At 36.4% G+C, this 20628-nt stretch overlaps 1 protein-coding gene across 1 annotated transcript in view; it reads left to right on the top strand.

Moving 5' to 3' along the window:
• The first annotated feature begins 5675 nt into the window (after nucleotides 1-5675).
• LOC110113491 (ricin B-like lectin R40G3) overlaps nucleotides 5676-20628 on the top strand; it is a 27753-nt gene continuing 12800 nt past the window's right edge. Inside the window, exons 1-4 of the mRNA XM_028693412.1 lie at nucleotides 5676-6053; nucleotides 6151-6273; nucleotides 6352-6595; nucleotides 15100-15129. Coding sequence (XP_028549245.1) covers nucleotides 5676-6053; nucleotides 6151-6273; nucleotides 6352-6595; nucleotides 15100-15129 — 775 coding nt within the window. The remainder of the gene's footprint in view (nucleotides 6054-6150; nucleotides 6274-6351; nucleotides 6596-15099; nucleotides 15130-20628) is intronic.

Raw genomic sequence — 20628 nt, 5'->3', positions numbered from 1 at the left:
TGAGTTTAACTATGATAATTCAAATAAATTTGAAATTCTGAAATTTGAACCCATTAGGGAATGATATGATCACCTCCCGAGGTGATATATTGTTCATAATGACGTGTTCAATTTTTAAATTCAAAATTTAATATTCCCAAAGAAAATTAATCCTTTTGTTTTAAACTATATTATTTTACAATCAAACAATTACACAACTCACCTTAGTCTGTTTGTTGGAAGCTTCAGCTAGCAACTAAAAAGTCTTGGATTCGAGTTTTGTATATGAAATGTGTGTGTATCAGTCTTGTTGCATCCTGGAGTATTCGCAGCGGTAGAGAAATATAATTTAACATCTTAGCGTTGTATGAAGATCCAACACACAAGCAGATAAGTTAGAAGGTGTAGTGTTCATAAGAGACACCAAAGTTTTTATGTGAAAATCATGAAAAAGGGGGGAAAACCATGGGGCATGACCCAGTTTGAATGAATCCATTAGTATTTACAGTTGATTACAAATAAAGCCTTTCCTTGGGAAAATGCCTTGGCTTAATATCACAAATGTACATCATATAGTGTGCATTACATGGTGGGAGTTACAATAATCAATATAAACATGCTTGTTTGGTTGGCATGAGCATAGTTGATAGCATACAGGTCAGAAAGATCGTAGTAGGCAGGAGACCAAGGTCAGAAAGACTGTTATCTGGCAATGGAGGTCGGAAGGATCGTAGTAGGCCATAGTAATCGAAAGGATCGTAGTCGGCAGAAGAAAGGGGTCCAAAAGACCATAGTTGGCAGGTGGCCGGGGTCAAAAAGATTATTATTTAGTGATGTAGGTCAGAAAAATCTTAGTAGGCGACAGAGATCAGAAGGGCCGTAGTCAGCAGGAGACAGGGTCTGAAAGATCGTAGCTGATAGGAGACCAGGGTTAGAAAGACCGTTGTCTGGTGATGAAGGTCGAAAGGACCGTAGTAGGAGAGGGAGGTCAGAAGGATCATAGTCGGTAGGAGACAGGGGCCCGAAATACCGTAGTTGGCAGGAGACTAAGGTCAGAAAGACCATTATCTGGTTATGTAGGTTGGAAGGATCATAGTAGGCGATAGAGGTCGGAAGGACCATAGTCGGCAGGAGATAGGGATCCGAAAGACCATAGTTGACAGAAGACCTGGGTCAGAAAGATCGTTGGCAAGTGATGTAGGTCGGAAGGATTGTAGTAGGCGATAGAGATCGGAAGGACCATAGTTGGCAGGAGACATGAGTCCGAAAGATCGTAATTGGTAGAAGACTGGGGTCAAAAAAATTATTGTCTGGTGATGTGGGTCGGAAGGATCGTAGTAGGCGATGGAGGTCGGAAGGATCATATTCGGCAGAAGACATTGGTCTAAACACCGTAGTTGGCAGGAGACTGGGGTCTGAAAGATCGTAGTTGGCAGGAGACCGGAGTCAGAAAGACATTGTCTGGTGATGTAGGTCGGAAGGATCGTAGTAGGCGACTAAGGTCGGGACCGTAGCCAGCAAGAGATAGAGAATTGAAAGGCTGTAGTTGGCAGGAGATAGGAGTCCGGGTCTCAGGTGGTGGTCCGGAAGAAGTCCGGGCCTTAGGTGGTGGTCCAATAGAAGTCCAGACATTAGGTGGTGGTCCGGTAGAAGTCTGAGCCTCAAGTGGTGGCCTAGTAGAAGTCCGGGCCTCAGGTGATGGTTCGACAGAAGTTCGGGCCTTAGGTGGTGGTCCAGCAGAAGTCCAGACCTCAGGTGATGGTCCGGTAGAATTCTGGACCTTAGGTGGTGGTCCAACAGAATTCGGGCATTAGGTGGTGGTCCGACAGAACTCTGGGCAGTTGTCGAGGACGAACGAGGAGGCAAGAGCAATCTCCAATCTCTCTCTTACTCTCTTGCTTGGAGCCAACCCCCCTTTCAAGAGGGATGAGGGTCCATTTATAGATTTCCTAGAGTGGCATGGCTCGTAATAGGAGGGAGATCAAGGGCATATGGGGAGTGGCTTTGATGGACGGCCGATGTTGAATCCCTTGATTATGGTAACGTTTGATGGACATTTGAATGTTTTAGTGATGTCAGAATTTAGTGATCTTGGGCTCTTTGGATTTGTCTCATCGAGCCTCTCGATTCGATTATAAGCACATCATGTTTTGAAACCACTTGGTAATCCAAATTGTGGTTCGAACCCTCCAATAGCGCTTAAAACCCTTGATTCAGGCTCATTTGGGCTCGGATTGAGTCGAATTTGGTGTTGTTGGGCTTGTATTTCTGAGACATTCAATTCGATTGTACGTTTGTTGAAATCGGAGTTCAGATGGTCACAATTTTAATTTTCGAAGTTTCCAACTTGATCTAAATGAAGTACTATAGAAAATGTAAATTAATAGTGATTTCTTGGCTCAGGATAAGATGTTGTGAATCTCACTTAATTGACAATCTAAAAACCTTTTAAATTTATTTGAATCGTATATTTAAATTAGTTTTTTGCTCTAAAAAAATATGTAATGTTTTACATAATTTAAATCATGATGGGCATGAAAGGTGTTAGACTTAGGTCTGTTTTGAATAACTTTGCACTGCTTTTCTTTTTCAAATAACAATCACAATTTTGTTTGATTACTATTTTCTTGGTGCTATACTAATGCCTTTTAGTTTTTTTTTTTTTTTTGTGAAAAGCTGCATTTTATAACCATAGTAGTTAAGTTGATTTCCTGACAACCAACTTAAAAAAATATTGCAACCATCCCAAATAAATTCGTAGGCTTTGTTTTAGACAACTTTTTGCCACTAATTTTTCATTGCTTAAAAAAAAACTAAAAAATTATTGTGGAAAGAGGAAAACTATCTTCAAAGAACTAATTCTAGGGGTGCAAATATTTGACCCAACTCGAAACCCGACCCGGACCAAGCTAAAAAATTATGGGTTCAGGTCAACCCATGCATTGGCCAGATCGGTTGGGTTCGAGTTTTCTTTTCTGATCCGTTTATAAAATTGGATCGAATTCGTATTGACACGGAAACTCGAAATCAACTAGATTGACCCAGAAACCTGAAACCTCCATTGCCTCGTGTCCGAGTTTGGACTCCGCACCAAGGGTCCAAGACCCATTCCATGTCCCGTGCTTGGCTTGCGTCCAGGCTCTCTGGATGCTCGAAATCCCCGCCTGCCTTCATCCACATCGAAATGGTCAACGTCGTCCGCTAGTCGTCTCCTTGACTCTCAAGTCTCATCCCTTATGACTTACATGACCCAAAAACTAGAAACCTCACTTGCCTCGTGTTCGGAGTTCGGACTAGGGACTTCGCACCAAGGGTCCAAGACTCGCCCCGCGCTCGATTCGCTGCTCGCATCCAGACTCCTCTGGATGCCCTTCAAAAACTTCGTCGCCTTCATCCACATTGAGGTCGGCCTTGTCAGCCAGCGAGAGTGACAATCCACCGCCTCGGCCCCTCTCTCCTTCCCCTCCGCCTCAAGAGAGAGCAGGCATCCTTTCTCCTTCGATCCTTCCCCTCGACCTAGATGCCTCGCGTCCACTCCGCAGTTAGCGATCTAGGTTCGCATCGCAGTGAGCCTATCGGTTCACGGGTTAGGTCAGGTCCGAATTTCTCATCCTTTTATAAATTTAGTCGGGTTCAGGCTGACTCGTTTAGACCCGGGTCAATTTTGAGTTCGACCCAAAAACTCATTTTGACACCCCTAAAGTGAGAAAACTTTCTTACTGCTTTATAAACTACTGAAGAGAAAATAATTTTTTAAAATTATTGTAAAAAGTAGTTTTTAAGTACAAGAATTATTTGGAAGTGACGAAAAAACAATGTTCAAATAGAAATTATAATTGCGATCTAAAAATCAAAACAGTAAGAAAGCTGATCCAAACAAAGTTTTACTTTCATATTAATGTTATGTTGCAATAATCTTAAAACAATTGTAATAATTTTTAAACTCATTCTTATATAAATTATAATATATTAAAATATTCAGATATTTTTTGTTTTTTAGTTTTTCTTAACCCAGAGAAAATAATGACTACATCATTGTTCAATGTCATGAATGCACCATGCATGTTTTAAATTTTGATTTTTATTTTTGGAATTTTCTTTCGAGATTATTTTAATTACTCCTAATTTGACCTGGCCCAATTTTGTCACCAATGGACATCTGCACCATTGTTGGATGAAATTGGCCTACTTGTAATTAAGTTAATTGTATTTTTTTATTGATATTGGAGGATTAATTAAATCCAGAAATTTTGATAATAATTCTATAAAAAAATCATTAATTTAAATGATTGGATTTGGGACCCAAATTCAAATTATTTAGAGTTATTATTAACATTTTTTGGTAAATTTTTCTGAGTGATTCATAATATTTATCCAATTTATTTAATGGAGATATAGATTTTCTTAAGAGTGCAATTTTTATTTCATAAATGAAAAATAATAATAATAATAATTCAATTGAAAAAAAAAAATTAATAAACTTCATGATGATCTTATATTAAGAGTAATGTTATAAGTGTAATATGTAGTTATTTGTGATTAAAAAAATTATAAAATTTTATTTCTCCTTTTTTTGCCCCTCTCTCTCTCTCTATCACTTAGTCATAATGTGTAAAAAAATATTTGACTACAAATTTGATTTTCATATCATTTTTATTAGAGGAGTATTTCAATCCATTCAAATTCTTCATATCTATTTGTTGTTGTTTAAATGCTATATTTTATTTAAATAAATTTTCAAATAATAAAAAAATTAAAATGAGTTGAATTAAAGTGGGCTGAATAAAAATAATTTGTATAAGAGTTTTTTTTTTCTTATAACATTTGTTTTTAAAAAGAATTTTTTTTTAATCCAAAACTTTTTTGTATATATAAAAAAGTGGCATGATATGATTTCCTGACCACCGTCGCTCGAGCATAGCCCTACGATCATCATCGCTCAACTGAATTCATTTTGTATATTTTATATCTACTATATTATATCTAAAATTTGTCTCAATAGGAAATAATGTTACTTGTAATCGACGATAAACATTAATATAATTATTTCAGCTATATCAATCTCGATAAGTTTTCCCCTTTTCGAATTTTTCACGTAAAAAGCCCTATTTTCTCTCATAATCATAACAATTTGTAAAAGTAAATTTATTTGAAATGGTGCTTTAAGAGTTTGATTTGATCTTATTTAGACTCAAACTGAGCCACTTTCGATATTTTATCTTATCGCAATGTTCAGTTCACCATAAATTTGCTAAAATTAGGGTTCAGATGATGTTGGCTTTAATTCCAAAAATTTTTAAATTTAAAATTTTACTTTGAGATTCGTATCGATAATGCTAATTTTTTGAAGATATATCCGATATGATAAAAGTTAATTGAATCATATGATAAATTATGCTTTGAATTATTGATATAAAATTAAATTAATATTTTCATGCCTAATTTATAAAATAGTTATTAAATAATTGTACAATTACCATATTATTAGGTTTCCACTTACCTATGATGATTTCCAAACTAAATTCTTTCAAAACCTTCTATTCAAATGTATAAACACCCATTCAACTTTTTCAAAAAATAGATAAAGTTCCCTTAAAAACTCAAATTCCTCTCTTCCCAACTATAAAAATCCCACCTTTACCCAATGTTTTGCAACCACAGCAATTAACTTATCTTGAGAGTAGAAATCATTCACTATGAGCCATCATCATCATAATCATCATCATCACCCTGATGAACGCCATGACTGCTGCCATGGTGACCACCATGATCACCACCATCACCATGATGACCGTCACCACCATCACGATGACCACCACCACCATGATCACCACCGCCACCATTCTGAAAACCATGAACACTATCGGAACCAGCCTCCTCCGCCTGCGTCGTACCCGCCGGCGCAGCCGTACCCCTACGCCGATCCCTACGCCCAACGCTACGGTGGGGAAATAATATCCCACAACCACAACTCAACCTTCAGAATCTACACCAAGGCCGAAGAGTGCTACTCCCTCTCCATCCGCGAAGACAGCGTCGTCCTTGTTCCGACGAACCACCACGATGATTTCCAGGCATCTATAATCTCACCAAGCTCACTCCTCTTTCATTTTTGCTCTCGTCTTTCTCGTCAAGATCTCATCTTTATGCATAAAAAATCCAATCTTTCAGCACTGGTACAAAGATTTTCGATGGGGCAACGAGGTGAAGGATGAAGAAGGTCTCCCTGGTTTTGCGCTGATCAATAAAGCTACTGGTTTGGCCATCAAGCACTCTCTTGGTGCAAAACACCCCGTAGGTTTTGTTAGATTAATTCGTCTTTATTTAGACTAGAAGAGATTAACAACTAATTAACTTAATATGCTAAATAAGGTTCGTCTGATACCGTTCAATCCTGAATACATTGATGAGTCAATTCTGTGGACGGAAAGCCATGATACAGGGGAGGGGTTTCGCCACATCAGGATGGTGAACAATATAAGACTTGGTTTTGATGCCTTCCATGGCGATAAGGATCATGGTGGTGTTCACGATGGCACCATTGTTGTGCTGTGGGAGTGGCTCAAGGGGAAGAATCAGAGGTGGAAGATTGTTCCTTTCTACTGTGAGTATTCTTGTATCTTTTTAATCTTTCAGATCAATTTCTTCTTTTTATAGATTCCTGATTTCATTTTATGCTTTTTATTGCAGAAAGGAACCGTGTGTGATGCTCTGCTACCAGTGTTCGATCAGTGCTGCATATCGGAATAAGCTTCAGGAGTTGCTTCTGCAACTGTTTAATGGAGCTTAAGAAGGATTTGTGTTTCCATGTTTGTGGTTTTCTTTCTGAAGAGACATTGTTTGTTTGTATTCTGTTATGCATTTTGAATGGTGTGAGAGTCTTTGTCTTTGGGGTTATCTTTTTTATGTATGGAGTTTCAATTCTATGTTTTCTCCCTGAAATTATTATAGCTTCTTCTGTGTTCTAATTAGCTTTTCTGTTCTTTCTATTGAGTTTTATTAGAATTGCTCATGATAGCTAAAGGCTTCCTTTGGGACGAATTTCTTCGGTTTTGTTTGGGATGACTTTTTTGCTGCTTCTTGAAGTAGCTTTCTAGTACAAAAATTAAGAAAGCTGCTTCAAGAAGCAGTAAAAAAGCCGTCCCAAACGAAGACAATTTCATATTGCTGCTTACAATAGTTTTTTAGTATAAAAATTTTAATTTTTAAACTAGAAAGCAAATTTTAATATTTAAACTAGAATACTATTTTAAGAAGCAATAAAAAAACTATCACAAATGAAACTTTAATGTTTTCTAAAACATCTTTTTAATAAAAAAATATTTTGAAATAAAATTTTTTGTACTAGAAAGTTGTTTTCAAAAGCATTAAGAAAGCTGTCTCAAATAAAGCCTAAGATTAAGACTTCATTCAATGAATAGCTCTATAGTCATACATATTAATTTCAATATTTATTTATTTATTTAAATATATTTGAATAATTTTAAAAGTGTCATGTAAATGAGCAAGTTGAAAACTAATCCTTCTATTCATTAATATCAAGCTTATGTCTTAACAACTAATTTGTTAAAAAACCAATAAAATGATCATTTAAATTTATTTAATTGCTTGGTTATGACTATATTTTTATTTTTATATGATTTTTATGCATTTCAAGTATTTTAAAAATTATACAGATTATTTAAAAAGTATAATTAAATATGAAATATATAGTTAGATATATAAATTAAAATATTTTCTTATTAATATTTGAACTTCTTCTAACAATTTAAATCATATTTTTGAATTATATCAATTTTAATTAGTACTATAAGTTCACTTATTTCTAAATATTATAATTAATTAAGATAAATTATAACTTGAGCTTAACTAAATCAAATTCAATTTTGGCTCAATATAAATATAAATAAATAAATATATTAGTTTGAAAAATATAATACTTGACTCCACATATTTACCTCTCAACTCAAGTTTGTATTGGATAAATATTTTATGAAATGTATATTTAATTTTAGAGCTATTTTACATTATTCAAAATTTTCTCTTCATAAAAGGAGACAAAAAACTAATTTTAAGTAATATTAAGATATTTTCTTGATATTTATTAATTTATTTATTTACTTATTTTTGGCCCATCAGATTTGATCTTTTTAATAATAGAGAATAATTTAGCATGCAAACAATCTTATTATGATTTTTTTAATAATTAATTTGTTTGATCTTATTAATCTCATTATAGCATATTGTCATTTCATAAAACATTTGATTAATTTCTTGATAAAATTACCTAAAGCACTATTATCATCAAGATCATTAAGCGTCAAATTCCACAATTAACTGCCAATCCACTGTGTGTTTTTTTCCCTATCCTCGCCCTGCTAGGGTTTTTCCCCTAATCGTTCCCAGAGCCCGTTGCCTGTTCATCATCTGGTCTCGCTCATAGGAAAGTACTCTCTCTCTTTGTGCTAATGTAGTTCTTCTCCTTCCCTCCATTTTGGATTATGTATTTCCTTGATCTTGCCACCCGCTTTCACAGATGGCAGCTAATCAAGTTAAATTATTTTATCCTAAATCATATTCCTAATTTGTTTCTTGATGCTCTTTCGGGGTTTGTCTTTTCTATGAAATTTTCAGAACTTAAAGTTTCCACTTTTCGTGGTTTGCCTTCGCTATGAATTTCAGAGGAGGAAATCGCGTCCCTTGCTCCCTTTGTCTTTTCTTTAGTCAGCAATTTTCCTAATTGCCGCCCGCCGCTGGAAGTAATTAGGAAATTCTTCTTTAATCTGAAACTTTATGGTGAATTTTCAATTACTTTGCTAATCAAACCGATTAATGACCTAGATTATTATCATGCTTTTGCTCATCATGCATATTTTGTGAATAATTGTTTCATGAAATTAACGAAATGGTCTCCAGAATTTGATATTGCTGAAGAATCTCTTGTTAGCCCTATTTGGGTTTTGTTCCCTAATCTTCATCCGTGTCTATTTGCTTCCCTTTTCTTGCATGGTATTGGTTCTATTTTTGGTTAGCCATTCCAATGTGATACTGCAACTTCAAATGGCTCACGACCTTCGGTTGCTAGTGTGCTTGTTGAACTCGACATTTCAAAAAAAAATATATCTTGATTGCATGTGGATTGGTCTGGAGAAATTTGGCTACATCCAAAAAGTTTTAATGGATGAATTTCCTTCTTTTTGTGATCATTGCAAGTCTTTGGGTCATCTTAGGAAGGAATGTGATTCTCTACATCCACATTTAGCTAAGGAACCCTTTCTTTCTCTTAAGATTGTCCCTATTGTCGGTGTGGAAACTGCTTATACACCTCTAGTTGCTTACATGGGAGGAAATGTGGTGGATGTTGTACTTGAAAATATGGAGAAGGATAATTGTTCATGTCCCGTGGGGGAAATTTTGTTGGATGATGGTCTTCCAAGGGTGGGGGTTCTGCTAATGTCCCAGAAAATATTCATCTCCCTTTGGCTATTTCTTCTCCTCTGATTGACCTGATTTATAAGCAATGTAAATTTAGAAAGGGAGTTGATGATGAGTTGGGGGTTAATACTTGTTTGGTGACTTCTGTCGTGGCTATTGAGAATGGTATTTCATCGGTTGTGATTGATTTAAATTTGGGTTATGAGGATGGTGTTGATAATTATAATATGTCTAAGGTGGATACTAGTAATGATTTAGTTGTGCTGATTTCTAATGTTGATATTGTTTCGGATTCTGTTGTTGTTGACGATCCGATGGAATCTGCTTTGATTTGTCTCATGAGAAGTTGAAACCTTGTGATGTTAATATGATGGTGCTGAATGATTCCTCTAGCGGATTGGTTGTCGCCTCTAATATATCTCCTATGGATTTTGTGGTTCCGGCTTTGTCTCCAAATGCGATTGAAGTAGAGCCTTTTGTTGATGTTCCAATTTCTATTATCTCTAATGCCGCTTTGAGAGCTCATTTGGGGTTGGCTACAAAGGATCCTTGTGTTTATCATTTTGATTGGCTTGTTGAGTCATTTTCCTCGCCTGGTGGTGGTGCTGGGGAGAACTTGGATGGGCCTGAGGATGAGTTCAATGAGATGTTTAATATGAATGTGGGTCATATAATCAAAAAAGTATTTTCCATTGGAGGTGGAAAACGTCATAGGCGAAAACATAAAAGGAAGTAATATGCTTGGTTTTATTCTTCTCTGCTATCGTTGGCCTTCTCTTGGTTGTTTCCTTGGAGTTTGGTTGGTGTGCTCGGTTGACTGGGGGTTCCTGTGTGTTTGTTTGGTTTCCTGTTGGGTGTTGTTCTTTCGGTTGAGTGTGTTTTAGGTGTTGGGCTCGGCTGTGATGTTTGATGATTGTGTTGTTTGGATCTAGGTTTGGCTGGGGTGTTAAGTTGGGGGGTCGGGTGTTGGGGGTCTCTCTCAATGGTTACTCGGTTTGTTTAATTTTTGTTGGTTTGGTTATTGCTTCTTGTTTCTTTTGTTTCCTTCCTTGCATGTTGTTGCAGCCTGGAGCTCTTGTGATCTTATTCTCTAGGGCTTCTGGTTGTTTGGTCCTTTTCGGCTATGAGTTGTTTATTGGGCTTTGTTCGGTTTGGTCTCTCTTTTTGCAGCTTTTTTTAATGCTCCTATTGGCTAGTCTATTGTTGTTCGTCTGGGGTGTCTTGCTTGGCTTGCTACTTTGATTCAAGTCATCATTGGCTTTTTAGTCATCTAGAGGACCTCTTCATTGTTTGGTCTTCTTTTCTTTTACTTGGGTATTGTATAGATTGAATCAAAGGCTTGTAAGGTTTATTTCAAATGCTATTTTTTAGAGGGCTATTTATTTTGTAAGGACTTGTAATCTCTTTTTATATTAACATATAAGCCCCTATATATATATAAATAAAGAATTACTTCAAATTCTAGTTAAATTTTTATGAGATACTCAAGTAGTATATTTATTTTCTTCTTAGTATAAATGTTCGGGCACTCAGGTTGACCTAATTTTTGAATTGATAATCTAAATTCTCATAGGTCATGAATTAGCTAGATTTAGAATGAGCCCTATTTTAAAAAATTCTTTTAAAAAAATAATGGTTTTTTATTTTGACTACTTGGATGCAGAGCTAGTCGTAAATTGTGTTGGACTAACAACAAAATTGAAACATCATCGTCATCATGGTCATGTTACTCTATATTGGTCGCATTGCCGAGAGTGCCTTGTTGAACTGGTGAAATTATTCTATGTGGATACGGACACCATCCGGAGATGAATCAGAACGCGTCACGTCATCCATTTGTTGTGTATCGCGGCTTTGTATCAGTGACGTGGCACATTTTTATTTGCCTCCAGACAGTCCAGTATACACACAGAATAATTTCTCGTTGAATTGACTCTCAATTCGAGCACACATGATCTGTTGGATGCCCTATGTGCAATTAGTTGTCCTTCATAGTGACTCACTTTTTGTGTGATGGATGATATGAGCTTATGTTCTTAAAACCACCATCAAAGTCATATATGTAGAGCTTAATCAATGGATATTATTCAAATTATTTGTTGAACTTTAAATATTAGTTAAAAGTATTTAAATCTATTTATATAACTATTTATTTGATATTCCTATTATACTTATATTTTTAATAATATACATAGTTTTTAAATACATAAAAAATAGAAAATTTGATATAAGAACATAGGATAAATAATTAATCATAATTAAATAAGCATTTGATCATGTTCTTAATGATTTTTTTATGAACGAGGGTATCTACTAGCTGCCACTCCAAAGAAAGCGCTTGACGGCATAACTAATCCTTCGGTGGAAACTAGCGAGGCCACCCACCTGCATCAGACTTACACTTGGGTTTCCCAACCGCGCTCAGACCCAACCGTTTGCTCGCCCACCGACCAACCTAAGCCTCGATAGGTCTTAATGAAAATTTATTAAAAAATACATAAGTATGCTCCTAAACATTAATAAACAAGTGGGTCAATGCTAACTTATATAACCAGTTATTAAATTTAGTTCAATTTCATTTAATTAAAAGCCTATATATGGCTTGTTTGGGACAACTTTCTTACTGTTTTATAAAACAGCATTTTAGTATATTAGTTTTTTGAACTAAGAAACTTATACACTAGAAAGCTGTTTTAAAAAATAGTAAGAAAGTTGTCCCAAACGAAATCTAAATCTTGAAATAAAAAATCAGAACAAGTGAGAGAACTCAGAAGAAGCATAAATGAATTAACAGAGAATTGAAAAACAGCATGACATAATCATAATCATAATCATAATCACAAACTCACATACATAAAAAGATGAACTCAAAGACTCTCAAACCATTCAAAATGCAGACATGAACACATAAGAAAGAAAACAACAAACACAGAAACACAAATCCTTCCAAATATCTTCAGCTGAATCAACTCCTCAAACTTCTTCCAATCTGCAGCACTGAACGCTGATATCAGAAAATTATACCTTCCCTCTCTGCAACAACAACAACCAAGATGCATCAAATGAAATTAAGAATCGATAAAACAAGCACTTGATCTTTAAAGCATGAGGAGATAAGAATACTCACAGTAGAAAGGAACAATCTTCCACCTCTGATTCTTTCCCTTGAGCCACTCCCACAGCACAACAGTGGTGCCATCATGAACACCACCGTGATCCTTATCGCCATGGAAGGCATCAAAACCAAGTCTTATATTGTTCACCATCCTGATGCAGCGATACCCCTCCCCTGTATCATGGCTCTCCGTCCACAGAATTGACTCATCAATGTATTCAGGATTGAATGTTATCAGACGAACCTTAAAAAGCATATTAAGTTAATTAGTGGATAATTCCATCTAGTTCCAAACGAAGATGGAGTAATCTTATCTAAACCTACAGGGTGCTTTGGACCAAGAGAGTGCTTGATGGCCAAACCAGTAGCTTTATTAATCAGTGCGAAAGCAGGGAGTTCTTCTTCATCCTTCACCTCGTTCCCCCAGCGGAAATCTTTGTACCAGTGCTGCAAAGAGTGGATTTTTATGTATAAAGATGAGATCTTGGCGAGAAATATGGGAGATAAAATGAAAAAGGAGAGAGATTGATGAGATCTTAGGTGCCTGGAATTCGTCACGAGGGTTCGCCGGAACAAGGACGACGTTTCCTTCGCGGATGGAGAGGGAGTAATTTTCTTCGGCCTTGGTGTAGATTCTGAAAGTGGTGGGGTTGTGGATTATCTGACCGGTGAACTGGTCAGAGTAGATGTGCAGCTGCGAGGGAGGAGGCTGGTGCCGGTATTGCTCGTGCTGGTCAGAATGGTGGCGGTGCTGGTCATCATGGTGGTGGTGGTGGTGGTCATGGTGATCGTCATGGTGGTGGTGATGGCTCATATTGAATTGTTTCTTGCTGGTAAATTGCTCTGCTTGCTTGCCAAAGATGGGCTAAAGGTGGGATTTTTATAGTTCGGAAGAGAAGAACTCTAGTTTTTGTGGTTGCTTTGTTTTTGTATAAACTCTTGAATTGGCTGAAGAAAAGTTAAGGAATATGATGAGATTTAGCTGAATTGGTGTTTAGATAATTGAATAGAAGGTGAGGATAGAATTTAGCATGGAAACAGGTGTAGGAAATTGGACACCTTAGAATGTGAGAATTGTATTGCTTTCATTTTATTATAATTTATGCATAAAAATACTTATTCAAATGCGTGTGTGTATAAGTTGAGAGACCGAGCGTTCCAACGTAAGCAATTTGCAAGCATTACGAGGAAGTTGACAAGAAACATCGAAAGTTGGGTGGACAATCAGCTTGATTTTTCTCACATGCAGTTTCGAGTCGTGTCGGGTTGATCAAGACCGAAAACTGGTCGGGTTCGTGTCTGAAAAACTGACATGTTTGTAAAAATAGGTTGGGTTCGGGTTGACTTGAATAGTGCCGGGTCAGTTTCGGGTTCGACCCGAACCCGACCTATGACCGGAAATTGTCACCCCTACTCTCAACTACAATAGTTGGACTATTATCATCCTTTATTGATCATTACATCAACGCATGACATCACCTATAAAAATGATGCATGTCATTCCTAGAAATGCTAATGTCTGTCATAGCTAACAATATTGACGCCTGCCACCATATGATATAAGGTTGATATATGATGTCAATACAAACATCGATGCCTGTTGATTTCTTCTCCCCCATTGTCAAAAACACCGACACATGATCAACTCTTGCACTAACACCCACTTATTTCGATGTGCACCATCACCTATAAGGCCAACTCATACTGTCAACACAAATGCTAATGTTCATCAATCTCATTGTGAGTGATCACTAATAACGTTAATGCATAGTGATGTGGGGAGATCAATGAGGAATCATCACAAAATACTGCTCCTACGAGCAAAAATTCCAAAACATTGAAAACACTATTAAATCCTCAAAATATTCATTCATATAACTCTTCTTACAACTATTCCATTTATACTTATCAAATTTAGAAACTTAGAGAAACATAGAAGGTTTTAGAAACAACTAATAAATTAAAACAATTATGTCTAAGAAGCATTTTAACTAAGATGTTTTGCACACACGTAGCATGTCAAAGGCCGATGCATGCCATCGACAACAAATTTATCTTCTGCCATCAATACTAAGATTAATATTGGACTTCATGATTTCTGATTTCCTCTTCAAAAGAGCACGATCTATTGTATCACAAAATGACAACTTGAAAATAACTCTAATGGCTCAAAGCTATTTTAAATTTCATTCATCCGCCAATAATCATATTTGTAATACCGTATCAATGCCTTCTCTAGTCATATAAAATGACATTATTTATCATTAACGCATATGCTAGTGTGCTCATTTAGATTGGGCTAGACCCAATGCTTTTTTCACTTTTCAAAATCTCTCTCTCTCTCTCTCTCTCTCTCTCTCTCTTATATTATTTATGTCAAAATAAATTTTATGAATATAAAATTCATTGTGATCAAAATTTTAAGTTGAATTTTTGACCCAATTTTCTTCCTATATAAATTTAGGGATTGTTACATACAGAACATCTAAAACTATTGAAAATACATATCTAACACGTAAATTTTAATATTTACTTATCTATCACTCTGTTATACATATCGTCATTCTCAGCGGCCACCTTCTCCGCAGTGCACTCCGGCGGCAGCATCCAGCTCAACAGCTGCCAAACATGGACTATCGACGTCCCAGCCGGGACCACCGACGGCCGCGTGGAAGATGACGCATGAGAAGCATGTGCCAACACTGCCGACGGTGAGTTGCTTTCCATCACTATCGATATCGCATCCATTCGGATTGAGGAGCTCATTTGCAAGGAAGGAAGATCAGCCTCCTCATATATAAGAAATCCTTTGGCTGAGATTGAAGATAACTCGTTTATAAACCAGAATGGAAGCTCCACGGGCGTGTTTTAGAAGAGCAGAGAAGTAGATGAGGGGGTGAGAAAGCATGTGAGCACAATTTACTCTTGTCAGGTATCTCCGATCTCACTTATTCTTAGTCTTTCTTCTCGCACTAAATTTTTTTTTTTTAAAAATGCTCTTTTTAGTCCCTTCAATTCAATAAATCTTCAACATACATGAAATAGCAGTCGGAGGAAGCAGAAAATAACAGAGGAAGACAAAGATCCAAAGTCAGGAAACAAAGTAGAAAGCAACAACCCAAGAACACTAACAAGAACAAGATCGTCTCGTGATCTTGACAACAACCCATGATTTAATCAAACACTAGTAGAAAAGATGATGAAATCCGCGAGCAAAGCGTGAATAGATATTGTTACCTTAGCTGCGAGCTCCGATCTTGATAGTACCGAAGAAATGGAAAAGACAGAAGAGCAAATCTGCTATCTGGACGAAACCGCGACGGTTCGGGTATATCGTGAACAAACAAAAGAAGACGCGCGGATAAACGGAGTGGTAGAATAGATGGAAAGGGAGAATTTAGGTGGTAGATAAGTAAATATTAATGTTTAGTTGTTATATATATATTTTTAATAGTTTTAAGTGTTATGTATGTAAAAATCACATAACGTTATTGAGAAATTATCATAGTTGCATGACTTAACTTTATTTGATCAATTTTCTTTATCATGTTATATAAAGTAAAATTATTATATTTTGATATAAAAATATGAATTATTTTATAAATTATTTAATATGTTTATGAAGTTGTATAAATAATAAACGTTCATTATGATAATTTTAAAATGTCAAGTTAAAATTAAATTTCATTTAAAAAAATTTTGGACTAAAATACAAAATCCAGTTTCGAAGTATAATTCCTAAAAATTATTATAATGATATTAAATTTAGATTTTTTTTTTTTTGGGTAAACCCTGGGCAAAGAGCCCTTCTATTAAGAAAAATAGATTACAAGTAAGCCTCTAACCAAAAGAAATACAATAAGCAAAGAAAAATAAAGAACCTTCCAGCAAGCCAAAAAACAGGGCTTGAAGAAGAAAATTACAAATACATAGACTCAGAATAATAAGAACCAACATTCCAAACAGGACAATGAATACTGGAGCTGAAGCCAATGCTTTAAAAACCGGACCGGACCGGCCGGTCCGACCGGTTCAACCGTGAACCGGTACAAAGGCCGGTTCGGTTCAACCCGAAAACCGGCTTATCTTCAAACCGGCCGGTTTTGTCCAAAACCGCCGGTTCAACCGGTGAACCGGAGAACCGGTCACGGTTCTCTTGAACCGGCCGGTTCAAATTTTGTAAGATAATAATATGAATCTAATATATAAATTATAAATATATAACATAAATTAAGGATTATTTATATTAAACTTATTAATTCATTTGTAAGTTAATTTTTTGTTAAATTTAAATTAAATTTAAAAATTTGAATATGTTTAAATTTAAAATTATATAAGATATTAATAATGTTTGAATTCAATTTATTTTTTAATAAAAAAGTTATATTATTATATGATTTTTATATCATTTAAATTGTATTTATTACGTCATCCGGTTCGACCCCGGTTCGACCGGTTCAACCGGTCGAACCGTGAACCGCTCTCTCTACCGGTTCATTGCCCGGTCCGGTTTTCACAACCTTGGCTGAAGCAGTTTCTCCGGTTGCCCAGAAAGCAGAGCAAGGCAGCAAAAGGCCATCTCAGAGAATATCGCCAATAGCGAATCCCCCCATCAGGCCCGGTTGCCATAGAGACCATCCATGGCCTGAAAACCATAAAGTTGGTCTTGGTCATCATCGTCATATTGTAATTAGACTTCATCAAGCCCCTCAAAAACATCAGATTGATCCATAACATCCACCTGGAAGGTTCAGCAGAGACAGTGTATACACCACCCCAAAAATTTATACCAAGAGTAAAATTTTGATCCATATATACCAAAACTGGGGCAAAAAAAGGAAATCCCCAAATAAATTTGTATACCCAGGTATCCAAGCCAAAAATAAGCTGTATAAGAAACAAACAGATAAGCAGAACCAAAAGCAGAGAAACCCGTCCCAGCTTAAATTCCAGAGAACCTTTCCAGCAGCATGTCCTTGGTTTTCCATTTAGCAGTTTTTAAACGAATGGCATTAGAAATAGTGCAAATAACTTTAACAGAATTTATGCAAACACCAGAAAACCTCCTGCAATTCCTTTCTTTCCAGATATAATATATAATGCAGCTAATAGAAAGGCAACCAAAATCTTTCTCCCGTCTATTGTAAGTCGAAGAATGCTCAAAGAAGTCATAAATTTGAGCAATGGTCGGCCTCAATAAGAAAATATTTAGTTCCGGGAGCATTCTAATAAGAATCATAAATGAAAAATCACAACCAAAAAAGAGATGATTATGGTTTTCAGGAAATCTGGAACAAAAAGTGCACAAAGAAGGAACAACAATGCCTCTAGAAATTAAATTGTCTGCAGTTTTAAGTTTCCCAGTCACCGCCATCCAAGAGAAACAGGCATGCTTAAGAGAAAATTTTTTGTGCCAAACCGAAGTATACCAATCAACCTTAATCAGATTAGAATAAAATTGCTCAGTGAAATTGCTAAAAACCCATTTGGTTTGGCCTTTCCAGAGAACCTCAGACCTTTCCCCTATCCTACAATTTAAAATGGCAGCAGCAGTAGTAGGAAAAAGATTCAGTGGAAGATTCCAAGAACCCTCAAAAATAAAGTCTTTCACCAATTTTCCTCTAAAAATCACAGCATTAGGGTCAGAATCCAAGAGATCACCATTCAGCCAAGGATCCCAAAGCATGGAAAAAACACAATCATTTCCCACAGAAAAGGAAACCACATCATGAATTTTGACAGCAGTCTCATGAATTTTCTTCCAGAATTTAGAGGCAGAAGAAGGAGGTTGCATCCAGGGAGACTGATAAGCAGACTTATACCAGTTACTTAATAAGTTAGAGGTGTAAAACCGGCTAATTAAAGAGCAGAAAACACCATGGGAAAGAGCCTCAAAAGAAGGAATTCCAAGGCCACCAAAGCACCTGGGGAGAGTAACTTTGGCCCAGGCAATAAGATGCAATTTTTTCTCAAGGATATTGCTGTGAAAGAGAAATCTGGAGCACAGTTTTTTAATGAAGCCACAGCAATATTTAGGTAGAATAGCCCCTCTAATCCAATAAGCAAGAGTGTTGATGATAGTGAATTTGAGGAATTGCACCCTACCTGCAAAAGAAAGGAATTTAATTTTCCAACCATCAAGTAGAGCAGAAATTCTGCTGATTAGAGGTTGGAAGTGAGTTTTATTCAGTCGTTTGGAGGAGATGGGAAGGCCCAAATAAATGATAGAGTCTTGAACATGTTGAATACCCAAAATATCACAAATCTGATCCACCTCAGTAGTATTTTTGGAAAAGATAAGGGTGCTCTTGTCAGCATTAATGAAAAGGCCAGAACTGGATCCAAAAATTTGCAATTTAGACTGAATGAGCCTCGGCATTATCAGGGGAAGCAGATCCAAAGACCAGAAGATCATCAGCATACATGAGGTGGTTCAGATTAGAATTACTACATGGGATGCCTTGAAAAGTATGATTGTCAAAAGAGGAGGAAAGAGTTTGAGAGAGGCCATCCATAACAATGCAAAATAAGAGGGGGGATAAAGGACATCCTTGCCTCAAGCCAGCCGTGGAGTTGAAGAATCCCTCCAGGGATCCATTTAAACAAACAGAAAAAGGTGCATCCATAATACAACCTTTAATCCACGAAATGAATTTTTCAGGAAAACCCTTTTGTTCCATTCTGCTAATCAAAAATTCTCTTGAAACACAATCGAAAGCCTTTTTAATATCCAGCTTGGCACAAAACTTCTTCCCCGGCCCTTTGAAATTTCTTAAAATTTCAGAAGCTAGAATGATATAATCAGTAGAACATCTCTTGGCAACAAAATCAGACTGGCTATCATGAATGATATGAGGCAAAACCAGCTTCAATCTATTTGCAAGAACTTTAGCAATAATTTTATAAAAAACATTGCAAAGAGAAATAGGCCTGTAATCATTAATATGAGCAGCATGGGAGGTTTTAGGGATAAGAGTGATTATAGTGGCTTTCATCCCCTTAGGAAATGAACCAGAGGAGAAGAAGTTACTGACAGCTTTGAAGATATGAAAACCAATCAAATGCCAAGTTTTCCTATAGAAACCAAAAGAGAAACCATCAGGGCCAGGTGTAGAGGACACTTTACCCTCAAAGACAACCTTTTTTATCTCATCCATAGAAACAGCAGCCATTAATTGATCAAAAAGAGAAGGAGGAACCAATTTACCAGGAGGTAATTAGAAAGAAATGTCAGGTAAGAAATTGGGGTTGTAGAGATTTTTGAAGTGGTTAACAAGAGCTTTAGAAATTTCAGCATGAGTTTGAAAGTGTCCTTCAGCAGTGGTGATCTCTTTAATGCAGTTCTTATTGCTTCTCTGCCTAATCTTAGCAAAGAGAAAACCCAAGTCATCCTCCCCTTGAGTAAGCCAAGAAGCCTTAGCTCTTTGAGATATCCAAGATGTCCAATTAGCTTGCAAAGAGGCAAGCTCCTCATTAATAGATTTTAATCTACAGTTGAGAGTAGAGTCCAATGGATTAAGCTGTATATCTAACAAACAAGAGTTTTGTTTAGCTTTTAAATCCAATATGGAAGAGGATAAGAAATTGGAAGAAGACCAGTTCCTATTTTTAAGTAGTCTTTTGAGGCTTTGGAGGCTGTGTGAAAAAGAAGCCAAGGGGCTTCTAGCCGTGATAACAGAAAAAGCAGCAAAAACATCATCCCAGAAACCTTCCATCTCAGACCAGAAATTTTTGAATTTAAATCTAGTAGAGAAAGGTTGCTCAAGAGAAGGATGAAAAATCAGATGTGAATGATCAGAACCCTGAGGAGCAGCAATCTTATAATAAGCCAGAGGCAAGAAGTCAAGTAAAGCGGAATTAGTAAGCACTCTGTTGACCTCGATTTTGCCCAGATTTTGGCCCGAACAGTTGACTTGGTCAAATTGACCAAGCCAGACCCTATGGCCCTCCCCGTTGGGTTCAGTGGGTCGAGTCGAGTCTGTCGAGCCTGAGCTTAGACCCTGGGTCAACCCGGTTGACCAAGTCAACCAGGGTTGACCAATTTGGACCTTTTAGGCCTAAAATCAATTTTAAATTTATTTTCATGATTTCTTGAGCTC

Source organism: Dendrobium catenatum, unplaced genomic scaffold (genome assembly GCF_001605985.2).
Source record: "Dendrobium catenatum unplaced genomic scaffold, ASM160598v2 fragScaff_scaffold_273, whole genome shotgun sequence".
NCBI classification, from domain to species: domain Eukaryota; kingdom Viridiplantae; phylum Streptophyta; class Magnoliopsida; order Asparagales; family Orchidaceae; genus Dendrobium; species Dendrobium catenatum.
This window is presented reverse-complemented; position numbering and strand designations above follow the sequence as displayed.